At 34.9% G+C, this 17,754-nt stretch overlaps 2 protein-coding genes across 2 annotated transcripts; both read left to right on the plus strand.

The window, feature by feature from the left end:
- Positions 1 to 267: 267 nt before the first annotated feature.
- On the plus strand, positions 268 to 8,068 carry LOC124824065 (phox (PX) domain-containing protein). The gene is made up of 15 exons (XM_047296430.2): positions 268 to 728; positions 2,327 to 2,720; positions 2,806 to 2,983; positions 3,110 to 3,249; positions 3,326 to 4,583; positions 4,685 to 4,785; positions 4,905 to 5,049; positions 5,414 to 5,482; positions 5,578 to 5,623; positions 5,725 to 6,092; positions 6,280 to 6,359; positions 6,459 to 6,594; positions 6,716 to 6,902; positions 7,016 to 7,098; positions 7,694 to 8,068. Exons 1-15 carry the CDS (start codon positions 614 to 616, stop codon positions 7,826 to 7,828), a joined length of 3,435 nt encoding a protein of 1,144 aa, XP_047152386.1. The 5' UTR covers positions 268 to 613; the 3' UTR covers positions 7,829 to 8,068.
- A 1,536-nt stretch (positions 8,069 to 9,604) lies between these two features.
- Positions 9,605 to 15,391, plus strand: LOC124824066 (RAD3-like DNA-binding helicase protein). The gene is made up of 9 exons (XM_047296431.2): positions 9,605 to 9,755; positions 9,877 to 10,473; positions 10,601 to 10,689; positions 10,849 to 11,202; positions 11,588 to 11,887; positions 11,994 to 12,239; positions 12,343 to 12,564; positions 12,661 to 13,231; positions 14,041 to 15,391. The coding sequence occupies exons 1-9, from the start codon at positions 9,623 to 9,625 to the stop codon at positions 14,247 to 14,249; spliced, it is 2,721 nt and encodes a 906-aa protein (XP_047152387.1). The 5' UTR covers positions 9,605 to 9,622; the 3' UTR covers positions 14,250 to 15,391.
- Positions 15,392 to 17,754: the final 2,363 nt, after the last annotated feature.

A 17,754-nucleotide genomic window follows, 5' to 3' on the forward strand; every position in this document is an offset into this window, starting at 1 on the left:
TGTTTCCATATTTTTTTATCGGTTTTCTTTTTAATTTTCGGATTACCTTTTAAAGAAGGTTAAAATAACACATCTCTCTCATAATGCAACGGTCAATAAATCCAATTATTTTGTTTGTTGGTTTAACAAAATGGATTTAAAAAAAAAGAAGAAAATGATGAGGTAAAGAGTTCAATCGTGTCTTGAAAAATAGAATAAAATAAAATAAAATAAAATAAAATAAAATAAAATAAAATAAAATAAAACATAAATGATGAGCGCAGAGGAAATGAAAATGGCAATAGCTGCATAAGCATAGATGGAATGAGAGTGGAAAAGAAAGAAAGAAAGAAGAAATGAATCCCACGTCGTCAATATCAGGTGAGAGTTCAAAACAAAACTGACACAGAAAGTGAGAAAATCAAGCACACACGCCACCACCACCTCATTGCCTTCGCCGGCAAACGCTACCGAAAAACCTAACGGCCACACGTTCGTCGATTCAATTTAACCTCTCTCTCTTTCTCTCTCTCTCCAATTCTTCGTAAGTATCTTCGGCGGAATTTTCCTCACTTGATTTGAATCGAGTTTTTACTTTTCCAATTGCGCGGCGATTTGGAGAATTTCGTTTGCGATGAACATGCCGCCAAAGCCAAACCAGGTGGTAGTGAGAGACCTCGTCGAGGAAGCCAAAAAACGGATCGTCATCCTCGTTGTATGCGTCGTCGGAATCTCCTATCTCATGTCCTGTGAGTTTCACTTTCGTTTTCCTTCACTTCATTTGTCTACGTGATTGTTTCTCTTTTGTTTAATCAACTCCAATTGAGAGAGTAGTTTGCATGCTTTTGCTTGTGTTGGTTTCAGTAGTTTTTTCTTTCTTCTAGTTATGGTAATCTCGTGCTGAGGGTTTTGCAGGTATTTATAGTCGTTATTGCATTACTTGCTGTACGATGAATGGTAGGGATAAATTCGTGTGGTATTTAGCATCAATTGCTCCTGAATATGGAAAAATCAATTTTAACAATGCTGTTGAAGTTAGGACATAGGATCGATGGTTTATCAGTTTTTAAAGACTACGACGTCGTTTGGAGCTCTTTTGTACAAAAGACGTTGGAGGTTTTCCGTGGGAGGAAAAATCTGTTGGATTCCACTTATTTTTCTTGTTGCTATTGGGAAGCAAAATATAGATTTATTGTCAAATTAAATGATAATTTTTAGTACAAAGTGTTACTTTAGTAATTGCATTCCTAAAATTTTCACTATCAAAGACTAGCTGCTGTTTTCTTTAATTTCCTATAGATGTGTTACTTACTTCTTTGTTTTTGTTGGTGATGTAATACGGTACTAACCAAAGTGAGATCCATTATGGAAATATGAAATGCTGGAAAGAATTTGGGTTAGCAATCATTGTGGCGAGAACCTGGCATGTACTGGGTAGAATCTCAAGATTTCCGGACAACTGAGGGAACTACTACTGTCTTTTAACATAGAGTACACTACTATAGATATTGCAAAATCATGGGTGTTGTAAGAAACGTGAATAACAGTCCAAAGCTTTCATAATATATACATATAGAAACAGGAATCTACCTTGAGATTGGCAAAGAACAATTTTATGAAACCTCCTAAAATAGGTTCTATGAAAATCACATCAGTTTTATTAGAATTCGTTGTGAAATTTTATTTGACCACTTTTGTCATGCATTGCAACCCTGAATATATCTGTGTAATGATGTCGTCACGTAGGTATTAACATTTATGGTTTCTTTTCTTGTGATGCCTCCTCCTTATGCTTTTTTGTGCGTTTCCAATTTAGTATTAACGAGATAAGAAAAACATGACCATAATTATATTTAAGTAGATGGAAGTGGAAACTTAATAAAAATTAATTCTGTGACTGTGTTGGGTTTGGACTAGGGATAAAGAAAGAAAGAAAAAAACGAGTAGAGGTCAGTGAAGGATTTGATAGTTTTGAATTTTTTTTAAGGGGAGAGGGGCAGATTTTGTTTTCTTCAAAGGCTTTCACATTTTTTTATCTAAATTATGAATAAAGTAGATACAAAAATTCATAAAATATTATTTTTCAATGAAACCATAGCTGCCCTACATTTTAGTTGAGTTTCATCACTTTTATCAGCTAAGGCTGGTTTCTCAGACACACCTACTGCTGTTGTGTTATTTTGGTAATGATAAATTTAGTTGGTACTGGTTCATGTCTCCAAGCAAAGTCTTATTTCTCGGTACTTAGAAAATTGTGCATATTAAGAGGTTCTCACTTGTTAATTTGTAGCTTCATGTTGTGTTTAGATCTTGTTGTTTGGTTTAATTTCTTTTTCTTTCATTTCAGTAACAAGCTCCTCAGTTTGGGTCAACTTGCCAGCTGCAGCCTCCTTGATTATTATTCTCCGCTATTTGTCGTTAGATTTTGAAATGAAGAGAAAAGCAGCAGCATACAACAATAAAGCAGGCTCCATCAATGTTCAGTCTTCAAAGAAGCCTATGGAAAATCCTAAAGTTATTGCAAAGTTTGAATGGAGAACAAAAGTGAATTCTCCTGTCGTTGAGGATGCAATTGATCACTTCACCAGACATTTAATTTCTGAGTGGGTGACAGATCTTTGGTATTCTCGGTTAACACCAGACAAAGAGGGTCCTGAGGAGTTAGTGCAAATAATTAATGGTGTTCTTGGGGAAATTTCAGGACGTATGAGAAACATAAATTTGATAGATTTTTTAATAAGGTTCGTGGTGACATTTTTGTCTGCAATTTTTCTTTTATATCAGATTGTAATTTTATTGAAAGGAAGATAGCTTTTTTTGGTTCAGGGATCTTGTTAATGTTATTTGCACACACTTGGAGCTGTTTCGTGCTGCCCATTCAACAATTGGAAAACATCATACTGGTCCATTAACAATCGAAAGTCGAGACATGGAACTAAAAATTGTTTTGGCTGCTGAGAACAAATTGCATCCTGCATTATTTTCTGCAGAAGCTGAGCATAAGGTTTTTTCCCTTTCTTGTTTTATATGCTTGCATTGAGTAAGGGGTGTTTTGTTTTCGTCCATGAGCCATGTTATTTTCTTGTGTTCTCAATTTTAGGTTATATTGTTGAGTGTTTTTAAATTGCAGGTTTTGCAGCATCTGATGACCGGTCTTATGCATGCTACTTTCAAGTCTGAGGATTTGCGGTGTTCTTTCTTTCGATATACTGTCAGGGAGCTTCTTGCATGTGCTGTAATACGACCTGTCCTAAACTTAGCAAATCCAAGGTATCCATTTTCCCCATTTTTGTACCATTTTTGACGTATGTATGTTGTTCTCATTGTCCCCCTTTTTTGTTGATAGATTTCTTAATGAGAGAATTGAATCCGTAGTGGTTAACAAGACCAAGGTTAACAAGGGGGTTACTGTAGCTCAAGAGGCATCTCACACTAAAGAAGATGAGTTACAGGCTTCCTCTCATGATTTCGCCAAGACTTCAGATCCTTCTGTTACTGGTGTTGAGCTTGTGCAGCTAAAAAATGGTCAATCAAGAAATGTAGAGACTTCTGCAGAACAAAATGCTCGTGATAATACTATTAAAGATCCATTGCTTTCAGTTTCAGTGGATACTCGATCTTCCCGTACATGGAGCTCACTATCTGCAAACCCCCAAACTAATGGTGACCAAAATATTCAACGACATCGCTCAGGTGGAGAGTGGGGAGATATTTTAGATGTCATCTCTCGCAGAAAGACCCAAGCTCTTGCTCCTGAACATTTTGAGAATGTGTGGACTAAAGGGAAAAATTACAAGAAAAAAGATGGTGATAACCAGTCAAATGAGCATGTTACACAGCATCCTGTGGTAGGGAAACTGCCAAAGGTAGACCACATGAAAGCAATATCTGGACCCAAACAAAGAGATAATAATTCCAAGCTTATTCCCCAAAAGGGACGCCACATTAATTCTGGACACAGTAGTCAATTATCTGTTGAAAATACATCCATTCATGTGGACAAGAATGGATCAAGTTCAGTTACCTCATGTAAGGACGATGAGTCAGTTACATCATACAAAGAGGATGAGAACATCCACATTTATGGGCAGATAAGTGATTCAGAGAGCAGTACATCTTATACTTCTGAAGATGATGAAAGTAGTACTGTCACTGGTCTTGATTCCCCTGTCACTAAGGTTTGGGATGGAAGAAGTAATAGAAAGCAGGCAGTTTCTCATGTTCATCACCCACTTGAAAATTTTGACAATCACAGTGCAAAGAAAAGGAACAAGAGCCATTCTCGCTATTCAAGACTATCCAGAGCCCAATCTGGCAATAAAAGGTCTTGGTCAGGTGTTCATAAAATGCAAACGTGGCAGGAAGTTGAGAGGACAAGCTTTTTATCTGGTGATGGTCAAGACATACTTAATGCTTCAAAATCACATGTGGATTCTGAGGAGTCCAGTGATGATGCTGATATTGAAAGTTTGAGCAGACTTTATAGTGGAGCAGCAGCCTCTTCTTCTGCCCACTCTATTTCTAAAACAGAATCTAGTAGTTTGCCTATTACTCCCCTGAAAAGTTCCTCTGGGTTGGATTCCTTTTACAAGTTGAGATGTGAGGTACTTATGATGGTCATAACCCGCTCATTTAATCAATGATGAATAAATTCATGTGCTATATTATGCTTGTATAAAAAATGTAAGCTAATTTACTGCCGCAGGTCTTAGGTGCAAATATTGTGAAGAGTGGCTCTAAAACATTTGCTGTGTACTCCATATCCGTTACAGATATAAATAATAACAGTTGGTCAATTAAAAGAAGGTGCTACGTCTCTGGTGTCTTATATCAATGTTTCTAATAAAAAATTTCAATCTACTCTGTTTTCACATGTTTATTGTTTTGCTTCCTTCTTTTTTTCTTACATTGGTTTTTCTTTCAAGGTTTCGTCATTTTGAGGAGCTACATAGACGCCTGAAAGAGTTCTCTGAGTATAATCTTCATTTGCCACCAAAACATTTTCTGTCAACTGGTTTAGATGTACCAGTCATTCAAGAGCGGTGTGAATTACTGGATAAATATTTGAAGGTCAACTTAACTTACTTTTTTTAATTAAATTCTCACATTTCTTAGTTTCTCCATTCCACTTCCCAATGCGAGGCAGTAGACACACTTTTGGATAAAATTTGCATGGCTTGTTCTTTTTTGTTGTGTTCACATTCTTGTTTTTATTTTGTTGAATAACATTTTATCTGCTTTTGGTGCTGTGATGGAACTGGGGTCACCAATATTCTCTTACCAGCAGGATAGATGTTGTATTATTGTATGATTGTACCCCTCTTTTGAAATAATACTTCGTTTTGCATCTATCATGTAGCATTGTTCTTGTCTTTACTAACAATTTTCAACTAATCATCCAATATTTGTTGACGCATGTCTTATTGGCCCTCAGAAACTTATGCAACTACCAACAGTTTCGGAATCAATTGAAGTGTGGGACTTTCTCAGTGTTGATTCTCAGGTCTGATTTCTTGTTCAATCCTCCCTTTAGTGCTGTGGATATTTCTTTTTTAACAATTATTTTACTCATCTCTTATCATCACATGTGTATTGCAGACTTACATATTCTCAAATTCTTTTTCTATCATGGAAACATTATCAGGTGAGACATGGTTGGTGAAGAATGTGAACACTCATAGTTTTATTATCTCTCGCCCATCTATTGACACGTCTTTCATTTCTTCCTTGTTGAAACTATTCTAGCCGGCTTGGATGCCAAGCCATTTGAGAAGACTAAAAACACTTCTCACTTTCATGCACCTGCAAGCGATCCTGTGTCCTTCCGGAGAGAAAACTGTAGTGCTGAAAGTAAAGAGTCAGTTATGAAAGGAAAAAATAATGTTGGGGCCGATGGATTGAGGTCAAAAGTAAACAACTTGCCTCTTTCTCTACCAAAAAAGAATACACATCAACCTACAAAGTCATTTGACAATTCTAGAGGAAATACAGACTTTCTAGCACAAAAGAGTGCACCTTCTCCCAATGACTCGCAAAAGACAGTGAAAGGAAGAGATAGTTCGAATGAGGTCTCTGAAGTGCACCGTGATACTTCTGATGCTTTTCCAACAGAGGTTACAGCGACAATAAGTTTTAATTCTGGATTTTCTTTTTTCTTTTCAGCAATAGATGTATTATTAAACTTTATCATTCATTACTGTTCTCAAACAGATATATGACTGTATTTGATTTTTTATACTGTTCTACTTTTATATGCTTGATCATCTTTGGTTCTGATTAATATAAAATTCTTTAATGCAGTGGGTGCCGCCAAATTTGAGTGTACCTATATTGGATTTGGTTGACGTTATCTTACAGGTTCAAGATGGTGGATGGATTAGGTGACTTGAAAATTCATGTTCATTTAACCTTAAACATAAGTTGTTTAATAAGTTCCACTGGTTATCATCTGTTTCGTTTTACACTTGTGTGCAATACAGGCGGAAGGCCTTTTGGGTTGCTAAACAAGTCTTACAACTAGGAATGGGTGACGCATTTGATGACTGGTTGATTGAGAAAATCCTGCTTCTTCGAAAGGGATCAGTGATTGCTTCAGGGGTCAAGCGAGTAGAGCAAGTAATCTTCTGACCCGCTTCCCTTTTAAATTTCTGTAACTGTTTCAATTCCCCTAATAAGCATATGATCACCATTCTAGTATTGTACTGATAATATATTGTGACTGCAATTTTCTTTACAGATACTCTGGCCTGATGGAATATTCATAACCAAGCATCCAAATAGACGACCACCACCACCACCTAGAAGCCCATCTCAAAGTTCTCCTCGTGGTAATCAAACTACACAAGTATCTTCTCCTATGTTGGAAGATGAACAGACACGGGAGGCAGATCGGCGTGCAAAATTTGTATATGAGTTAATGATTGGTAATGCCTGCTATACTGCTCTCACTTATTTGCAGAATTGGGTTTATTCAATGTCTTGTTTCTAATTCCACCGGAAAATGTATTCTACTTAGCCACACATCCTTTTTATGTAGATCAAGCACCACCAGCAATTGTAGGTCTTGTTGGTCGGAAGGAGTATGAGCAAAGTGCTAGAGATCTATATTTTTTCCTTCAGGTAATTTCTGTCTAAGTATTGAAGTTGTCAACAGAAGTTTCTTTTGTTATCTATTAATTTTTTGGTGGTTCTAAGTTGTAACATTGTCCCACTATGCTATGATGCTGGACATTGCATTCCAATGTATAATTCACTTCACTCGCTCGGGGCACGAGCATGATTATATATTTTATGGTACGGTTACTACTTTGATTAGATCTGTCTGAGATGGTTGCTCATATAGATATGATCATTATCACAGTTTCTGGTTAACGAGTTTTTCTGTCAAATTCTCACGGAGATTATGTTGGTACAATTTTCGTGAAATGCTTTTCATATTGACACCTTTCTAGTGTAATCAATATGTTGAAATTTTTATTGGTTAAGAAATTAGTCTATTGATGATTGGTTATTGTTATTGAGCTATGGTGTTGTTCGGATATAGCAATTTTTCATGACAGGAGTGGACTCTGGGGTTTTCCTTTTTGTAGCTTGAGTCATTACTTGAGCAATTGTTTCACAAGCACATTACTTTGAATAGGGGCACAATGAATGAAGAGCTCAAGATGTGTTACACTAATAACAGTCGTACACAATCCTTTTGACTTTCTTGCAGTCATCCGTTTGCTTGAAGCAGCTGGCTTTTGACATCCTGGAGCTACTTCTGACGTCGGCATTTCCAGAGCTTGATGATATTTTCAAGCAGCTGCACGACGAAAAGCATAAATTTGGTGAGTTCAGAACACAGTAAATATCAGATGAAGCGCTTTCTTTGTCTTCGGAAATACACTTTTTTTCTTGTGATATTTCTTGGTCGGGTTGCCCTTTCTCTGCAACCGCCGGCATCCAACTACTGAGCTACAAAGGCAATTCAAATTTTCAACCTATAAAGTCAGGTTTTGTAATTAAGGTTCGTTTTTTCAGGCAAATCAGATGTAAATTTTGAGTCAATGCAATTATTTTAAGATTCTTTATTGGATTTTTTTTTCAAGCCATCTGCTGTCAGATAATTGTGCCAGACGACTGCCAAGGTGGGCTCCCTCGTCTAAGTGATCCGTTTATTGTGAGAAAGCTCTTATTAAACGGATTAAAATCAATACAAGTTATAATACAACATTTTTTTTAAATGAAACAGTTCTTGAAAGTTCTTATTTATAAATACTTGCTATAATTTACATAGAGCCAGTTATCTTATAAATAGGATAGAGAGAGATCATATAAACTCAATTTTTTTTTTCGCTTAGACCTATGCATTTTCTTTTCATTGAGAAACACATTTTAACATTTGATGAGATCTGACGTACAGCTATTCTAATAAAATTTGTTAAAAAGTTAATATATAAACTTTTGCTACGATCGTGGTCAAAATAATACTGATAAGTTGGATATCACAGCTTTTATCTTTTGTAATAAACTAACGAAACCATCTACTTAATATAATAACAATATCGTAAAAGATTAAAGTAAAAAAATAAAATAAAAATTAGAAGACTAAACTCGAATTAAAATACGAGACAAAATGTATCTAACTCATTATTTCAACGAGCAAATATTTTGGACGAATGATTCTGCCATTTTCAGCTTATTTAACAAAATTATGTTATTGCAAATTCATCACTACAATACTTTTTTTTTTAACAAACTTCAAAGCAAAAATTAATTTTTTACACCCTTGAAGGAAGTATATGCCAGTGACGACAGAGATAAAAATATAAAAGATTTAGAGCTATTCAATTTTCCGTTGTTGATAGTAAACATGAAAACAGCCGACCGGAACATAGTTAAGATTCAACTTGGAAGAGACCAAATACAGAAATTAAAACAAAAGTTCTTTTCAATCATCAAGTCGAAATACTGCATATAAAATAAAATTAAGAGGAGGAGATAAAAAAAACAAAGCGAAAGAGCTCTGTTGTTAATATCTATTAATTGCTTCGGGATGAGGATTATGGACATATTATAGCCTTTTACTTCTTGAACCACACGATTCAAAATTAGAAAATAAGCACTTTACCTTCCGTGAAACCGAGTTTTGAATTCATGGAATAAAATTTTCAGAACTAGATTTTTTGAATAAAATTTTTGAAACAAAATTTCCAAAACATAGTAAATGCATTTCGAAATAGGATTTTCATAATTAATTTTTTCGAACACATATAATACCTTCTGAAAAAAAGTTTTTTAAACACCCCAACAAAAAATATGTTCTAGAAAGAACATTCTGAAACACGTGTTACAGAAAAAGCTTTTTGAAATGAATTTTTTGTATATTTCCTCATCTTCTTCCTTTTCAGCAGCAGTGATTATGAAAACAGAAGTGGTGGCAGCTGTGATGTGATGAAGTGATTGAGGAGTGCAGTTAGTAATAAGGGGGTGCAGAAAATAAAAACAAATTTGATATATTTTTTGGTTTGCGTCTTCGGCCCAATTAAATAGCAGTGCCAAAAAAAAAAGGGTAAAGTTATGTTCCCGCCAAAAGAGAAACGATGGAAATAAAATATGGAAAGAATAACAGGATTGCCTGTACTCGAATAGCACACTGAAAATGGTAGATGAAGAAGTAGCGCCAAAATTCCCAGGTTTTCCTTTCGAGCCCTATTCGATTCAGATTGATTTCATGAACAGCTTGTATGAATCTCTCAATGAGGGAGGCGTGTCTATGTTGGAAAGCCCAACTGGTGAGCGGTGACTAACTTCTATTTTTTCAAATTTCGTGTTGTAATTGAAATCAAGGTTGCTTTATTGGATTCAGTTAGGTTATCCTTTTGTCATGCTAAAATGAGTGTTTGATTGGAGCAGGGACAGGGAAGACCATGAGTGTGATTTCCAGTGCCTTGCAATGGGTGCTTGATAAGAGGCTACAACAGGAAGCAGTTTGTGATGAGAATCCGGGGAGTGGTGGTGGAGTTGGTTCAGATGACGAACCTGATTGGATGAGAGACTTTGTCGTCAACAAAGTGGAGAATAATAAGAAGGAAGAAAAGTACGGGTCTGCGTGGGGAAAATCTCATAGTAGGAAAAAGAGGACGGAAATTCGTAAGGATTTTAGGGTTATGGGTGCTGGAGAGGAGAAGGGGTGTGAGAGTCCGCAAAATAAAATTGATGCAGTGGGTGTTACTGATAAGGAATTTTTATTGGAGGAATACGAGAGTGAAGATGAGAGAGGGCCAGGGAGTAATATGTCCAAGAGGAAGACTGTTAACACCTCCTTTAGTTCCTCTAGTGAAGATGAGTCTAGCGAAGAGGAAGAGGAGGAGAAGAAGTTGAAGGTTTATTTCTGTAGTAGAACTCATTCGCAGCTTTCGCAGTTCATAAAGGAGTTGCGGAGGACTGTCTTCGCTAAAGAGATGAAGGTTGTGAGTTTAGGCTCTAGGAAAAATCTTTGCATTAATGAAGGTTTTGAGATTGCTTCACTATGATACTTCTTTTTGTTATCCTTTCTATTTCAATTGTTGAAGCGCAAGTAGCTGCAGATGGTCTTATATTTTACCCATGATTTGTTGCGTGCTTTCATGCTTTGCAGAGGTAGTTGCACTTGGAAACTCTACACGCATAAATGAGCGATGTTTGGAACTTCAGAAGAAAAAGAAAAATGATGCTAAAAAAGTTAAGGTGTGCAGTTTTTAAAGATGACAAGCTTAATGTTGAGCTGATAAGTATATATATCTTGGTATTCACTACTTAGTGCTAGTAAAAGCTTTTGAAATTGAGTAAAGAAGGCAGGAGTGTAGACACTAATATCTTTTGAACAATGGTTGATCTGACTTGCAGAACTTAAAAGTAGGTTCAGGGATACGCAGAACAAAGGCCACCTCTGGCTGCCCAATGCTTAGAAAACACAGAGTTCAACAAGAATTTAGAAATGAGGTATTTCAACAAAGACCCTTGGATATTGAAGATCTTGCAAATCTCGGAAGAACTATGGGAACTTGTCCATATTATGGGTCTAGAAGCATGGTTCGAAGAGCTGATCTTGTTGTCCTACCATATCAATCTCTTCTTTCAAAATCATCTCGTGATGCCCTCGGCCTGAATTTGAAATCCAATATTGTTATAGTAGACGAGGCTCATAATTTAGCTGATTCACTCATCAACATGTATGACTCCAAAATTACTTTATCACAGGTATGATTGTCATTTCTATCTTAACCTCGTTTGAAATTTTGACAGTGTCTTTTAAAAGCTGGTCTAGAGTTGCAATGAGCTTTTGTATAGGCATTTTTGGGTCCCTTTTGCCATAAGTTGATACTATCTATTGTAATCTACCCTGAGAACTCTGTCAGCATTGCCTTCCCAATCATCTTAGCGAAGTCAATATTTTATTTTAGGTTATTGGTCTGGAAAGCCTACGAAACCAAAGGAAATTAATGATCATGGATCAGCGATTTGCAAATACAGTTGCTTTAATTGCAAACATTAGACATCATGCAAGTTGTATTTTGTTTACACCCATACTTGGGATGTTTAATTTTTCGTCAACTATTATATGATTGTCCTCTACTTTTTACAGCTGGAGACTGTGCACAACCATTTGGAACGGTACTTTCTGAGATTCCGGAGTCTTTTGGGTTCTACTAATAGGAGATACATTCAAACTCTCATGGTCCTCACACAAGCATTTCTCCGAGTACTTCTTGATGATAAAGATGGAAACCTTATAGATTCTTGCCGTGATATAGATCAAGCTTCTGAAAAAAGTAGCTCCGATTTTACTATGGCCATCAATGATTTTTTATTTGAACAAAATATAGACAATATCAACTTGGTCAAATTGTTGAAATACATTAAAGAAAGTAATATCATGCACAAGGTGAATCTTCGCACGTAATATATACTTTTTCTTTAGAGTGAATCCCACACTATGCTTCTGAATGTTCTGTTGTCGGTTTGATATGAAAGTTTTCTTGATTTTCCAGGTTAGTGGTTATGGAGAAAAGTTTGCTGCCATGGCAAAGATACCAGCACACCATAACATCGAGCAACATGCCGAGGAGGGAAGCTGTCTATCTGCTTTCCAGGCCTTAGCTAACATGTTACTATCACTGACAAACAATGATGGTGATGGAAGGATAATAATTTCCAGGTTCAGGTTAACAAGCCTGAAGAAGCAAGGAGGATATCTGAAGTATGTTATGCTCAGTGGAGAGAAGATTTTTTCTGAGGTTTGCCTGATACTGCTGTCTTAATTAGAAATTATTCTGTAGCTGTAAGTTTCTCTTCCAAACAGATTCATGAAGAAGAAAATAACTAGGAAACTTTCTCTAGATTGTAGATGAAGCACATGCCGTTGTATTAGTAGGGGGAACACTTCAACCAATAGAAGAGACTAGGGAGAGACTGTTTCCATGGTTACCACCAAACCAGTTGCATTTCTTTTCATGTGGGCATATTGTTCCTCCAGATAGCATTATGCCAATTGCTGTTGCACGGGGGCCTACTGGACGCACCTTTGATTTTAGCTTCAGCTCCAGGAGCTCACCAGACATGGTGAGTGGGCATTGTTCCATCCTCATTCTTCAGTCTAATTTAATGAAATATTAATTGTGGAAAATGACTGATTGTGCTGCATCTTGTGCTTTATAGATGAGAGAACTGGGTCTTTTGCTGTGTAATCTGGTTACTGTGGTTCCGGAAGGAATTGTTGTCTTCTTCCCATCTTTTGATTATGAAAATAGAGTCTATGAGCATTGGGAATTATCTGGCATCCTTGAAAGGATTACAAAGAGGAAGCGTGTCTTTAGGGAGCCAAGAAATAACATGGACGTTGAATCCGTTCTCAAGGAATATAAAGATACCATTTATACATTATCGGGTATGAATTCAGAAGTAAACCAAGCATCTTGTAGTGGTGCAATACTCCTTGCTGTTGTTGGTGCGAAGTTATCTGAAGGGATCAACTTAAGTGATGGGATGGGCCGATGTATAGTCATGGTTGGACTACCCTATGCTAGTCCATCTGATATAGAGTTGTTGGAGAGGATAAAGCACATTGATCGTTTTCAAAATCTAAAGCTTGATAATTCTAGCGTTTCTACGAGTTATGATCTATACAGTGGACATGTTGAAGGTGGTTTTGCTGTCTTAAGAAGTTGCACTCACAGAGGAAAAGAGTACTATGAGAATCTCTGCATGAAAGCTGTAAATCAATCAATAGGTGCGTACTTACAACTTATAGTAACCCCCCTAAAGGATATTTCTGTGGGGTGTATATTCATACGAGGTTGAGCATTGTTTTGGAAGAAACCAATTTTCGTAGGATCTATTTGGTTTAAATTATTTATTTAAAAATTAAGATTGGATTCTCAAGACTCAATATGTGTGTTAGTTAATTTGTTGGCTCAATTGCATGCTTAGTTTCCCAGATGTTGTGTGATTTTTGTTTCTCGGTTCCAATCGCATCAATTGAGTTTTTTTAGTTTTCTTTCATCTAAAAGGATGTTCCTCCATTTTGATTACATCCAATCCGATATTTGTGTATTAATTTGCTTATAATGAAAGACAGTTTTTTTGTTGGTCTTTGTTGTCATATAAACGATAATTGACCTCAATAATCCTCAACACGACATTTAAGTTAATGCCATCAAAATATATAGTTTTTGGGTCGTTGTAGTTTAGATGCTGTGTTTGTTTAGCGGATGTTTGTTTATTTACTCATTGTCTTGTCATGGCTACTCTGTCTAGTTCGTCGCTTATTTTATTAAATATGTGATGCAATCCGTGGTGGGGCTTAACTGTAAATGGTAGAAATCTTGAGATCTAATCGTCACAATGGGAACTTGAGGCAAAAATCATACAATAACGATAGATAAAACTAAAATTAGTTAACTGTTTGTTAATTAAATGAAGAAATCCAGGTATTATATAATAGGTGATTTTCTGTTGGTTGTGCAATCTGTACCTGCAAATTCGGCACATCTTAATGGGTTTTCTCCTAATCTTTCATGATAAATATGTTTATTTCAGGTAGAGCTATCCGTCACATTAATGACTATGCAGCAATTTTGTTGGTTGATGTAAGATACACATCTGATTCCTCAAAACGGAGTATGGCTCACCCAGTCACCAAGCTCCCGCAGTGGATAAAAGATCGTCTTGTTTCTTCTATTAGCTATGGTGAGGTACATAGGTCCTTGCATCAGTTTTTCAAACTCAAAAAAACATGCTGCCGATAGTCCCTTTAGCCGATCCTGTTAGCAGACTATAAATAGTTCAAGCTGTTAGCACATTTAAGATACAAAAATGAGTTCCCAACTGCAAATTTGTCCAACTCTAGTTGGCTTAATTGGCCGATACACTTATTCATCTGAGGATGCATGCAAACCCACAAAGGTGGCCATTATCCCACTGACTGATACACTTTTTTATGGAAGTTTTACTATTCTTCTATTTAACATTTTATCTCTGCAAGGGATATCTGGAGTCAGTTTTAGAATTGCAGAACACCCAAGCCATTTTGAAGTTGCGTTATTATCACCAAAAGTGCATATCCAACATTATTTATACTTAGTAGAAATAGGGGTGTCAAAATGGATTAATTCAATCTGTTTAAACCTGGCCTAATGATATTGCTTTGTCAAAATCGGGTTGGATCAAACTGGTTTACTAATTGAAAACAGGTTAAACTTTATTTGGCCTGGCCCCCTGTCAGATTGTCTTGCCTGTTTTTTTTTTTTTTCATCTAAAATTTAATATTACATGAAAACGGGTTGAAATTTTTTATTTTTTATATAGAAATAGATTGATGCTGGGCTGTTGGACTGATTGCAGACTGAAAAGGGTTGAACCTGATTGTTGTCTAGACTGTTTCAAATTTTGGTCTAGCTATATCATCCTTTCGCCGAATTTTATTAGGGCTTGACCAACATTAATATGAAGCCTAGTTGTTGGGCTCATCCGACTGATCCGCTTTTTTCTTTCTGAAATAGCGAGTTTGCCCGTTGGGTTTAGTCCTTTTTTTACCCTCTTTAATTAGAACCATTGGATTTTAGGAGTGCTTAATATCCGTTCTTTTAAAATGGCAGTGGAGAGTGTGGTAGGGACTAATGAACCCTATCTGGAACCAATTAAAGGCATATTGTGACCAAGAAAAGAATGAGAGTAAACTCGTTGGATTTCCTATTCAATGTAAGAGATTTGATGTCTGCTGCCTAATTTCTTTAGCCTTTCACGCCGACAGTGAAGTTAAGGGCAAGTACCCTTGTTTTACATGGCCCCCATTAGAGCTTATTTGGATCTGCATCACGGAAAGACAGAGACTGAAGAAATTTATAAAGGGTAAAATATGCAATCATTGAAACAAAAAATGTAAATATAAAGAAAATTTTCTTTGCATAATGTCTTGCACATGATTCATATATTATAATATTATAACACAATGAAATATGTTTTAATATGATTGATTATAATGAATTTGCTACATAATTCATTCTGTTTTACTACACAATTACTTAGATATTATTGTATAATTGATTATCTTTATATATATATATATATATATATATATATATATATATATATATATAACTTATATTAAGGATACTTCAACATAATATTATGTCTTAACATTTCTATTTTTGTTTATTATAATAGATTTTATAATAAATGTATTATTATTATTATTATTATTATTATTATTATTATTATTATTATTATTATTATTATTATTATTATTATCACATCTATTAATAACTTTTCACACAAATTTATTTATTTTCTCTCTTCTTTGAATTGAGGTGAGGAGAGAGTAGTAAGAAGGTGGATAGAGTTAGTGTTTAGATTGAAAAGAAGTAACTGAAAAATCGGTGATAGAATAAATTTAGTTACATATATTAATATATTTGAATAATCTTTTGAATTATTTATTATGTCATAATAAAAGCTAAATATTTTATTGGTTAATCGATTAATTTTTTTAATCTAATACGTATAATTTTCTTTTATGTTGATAATAGAAAGTTATTTATCTTGTGTTTATGTATTCCTCCATTCCCTCTCTTTCCATCTTCCCCTTCAACCTAACTTCTATTCTCTTTCCCTTTCTTTCATTTCATTCCACTTTCCATCCATTTCTTTATCCGCATGAAATTCAGCAAAACACTACTTATTTTTGTGTAAATAGTCAGTTTTATAAGAGAAAAAATAATCATTTTTAAAAATTTATGGGTGTGCAGGAAGTAAATATACGTTGCTCACTTTTTAATCAGTACGCAGAGGTCACGAGTATAGCCTGTGTTTACCCTTGGAAAGTAATGTGAGTTGCTTTATTTACAGGGCATACAACATTTTAAGAAAACACACACATACATAATATATATATATATATATATATATATATATATATATATATATATATAATTTTATAATTGTGTAGAGAGGTTGGTGAAAGAATTAAAAGACTGGCAAGTGCCTACAGTGGCCCCAATGCAGCAACCGGAATGCACTCTTCTCACTATACAATGGGGACCATCACCCTTTTCTTACAAAATTACAAGGTTTTTCTGACCTAGCCATACATCATAATTTGGGAAATCATGCGCCTATTAACCGCATAGGATTTCCATCCTTATATCACTTCCTTTTTTATTCATAACAAAATTATAAACTTATTTACAAATACTCCAACCTATTTAAAAATATGAATTCAAGTTGTGAATAGAGATGAAAAAAATTAAGTAACATATAAAAAAATAAAACTTATTTTAAGTTTTAAGATTTTAGGTTTATAATGGTATTAGGTTTTTATGAGTAACTACTACTTTAATATAAATTGTTTTTATATGTCAAATAGTTTTAAATTAATGTTTGAACTATTTACATGTTATGTTCTAATTTAAATATTAATTTAAGATGTCGATGAACAAATAAAAAAATTAATATATTTGGATCACTCATTTTTTAATTTTAAGAAGCAAAATATATTAAAATTCAGAACACTTTATCGAGAAAGACTTGTTTAATCCTTTATAAAAGGAGAGAAATAATACATGTAAATGAATCTGGAAAAAAATTTGTCTCTCCTATTTTCTGTTCTTTCACAATCAGGAAATACAATGATTACCATCTTTGTTTTCATTCTTCCACTTTCTAATCCAGTTCCCAACAAATTGACTCCTAACAGATTCTGTTCCTACCATTAATTATCCTCAGTGACACATACCGAATTTTCTGTTAAAAGCAATGTCTGAATCCACTACTGAGGGGCATTAATTTTTTTACTGTAGTACTATAAAGTTAAAGTCAAGCTGCATGACAAAGCATGCACACAGACCTATCAAAAACTCAGTTCAGAACTACCTGATTTCCGAAGATCCGTAATCTCTTCTAAGAGTAATTTTCTTTCGTAAATATAAATTTTTTACGTTGATTTGATTATCTTTATTCATTTTTTACTATCTTCTTTTCTGAAATAATATAAAAATTTACACTTTTATGACAATTTAATCTTATAACATGTGTTAAATGAATGTAAAAATATATCATTTAATTATTACCCCCTTTTTAAATATTTTTAACCATTTTGGAGACCTGTTATGAGTACAATCAGACCTAGGAGACACTCGGTCTTCCAGATTTTTAATGGCTATCGGGGACGGATACCACGCAACGTGCAGTGCTCTTCCGACCCCTGAACCCTACGTCCAGCTAAGCCATTTTTAGAGTGGGGCAGACTTTTAAATA

The sequence above is a fragment of the Vigna umbellata genome, chromosome 11, assembly GCF_029865625.1.
Source record: "Vigna umbellata cultivar VRB3 chromosome 11, Vumbellata_1.0, whole genome shotgun sequence".
Taxonomy (NCBI): domain Eukaryota; kingdom Viridiplantae; phylum Streptophyta; class Magnoliopsida; order Fabales; family Fabaceae; genus Vigna; species Vigna umbellata.

Coding starts and splice junctions, on each gene's coding strand:
- LOC124824065 (XM_047296430.2), top strand. CDS start 614: ATGAACATGCCGCCAAAGCCAAACCAGGTGGTAGTGAGAGACCTCGTC. Junction 6,360..6,458: donor CAAGATGGTGGATGGATTAG/GTGACTTGAAAA, acceptor TGTGCAATACAG/GCGGAAGGCCTTTTGGGTTG. Junction 7,099..7,693: donor ATCTATATTTTTTCCTTCAG/GTAATTTCTGTC, acceptor ACTTTCTTGCAG/TCATCCGTTTGCTTGAAGCA.
- LOC124824066 (XM_047296431.2), top strand. CDS start 9,623: ATGGTAGATGAAGAAGTAGCGCCAAAATTCCCAGGTTTTCCTTTCGAG. Junction 10,690..10,848: donor ATGATGCTAAAAAAGTTAAG/GTGTGCAGTTTT, acceptor TCTGACTTGCAG/AACTTAAAAGTAGGTTCAGG. Junction 13,232..14,040: donor AGCTGTAAATCAATCAATAG/GTGCGTACTTAC, acceptor TGTTTATTTCAG/GTAGAGCTATCCGTCACATT.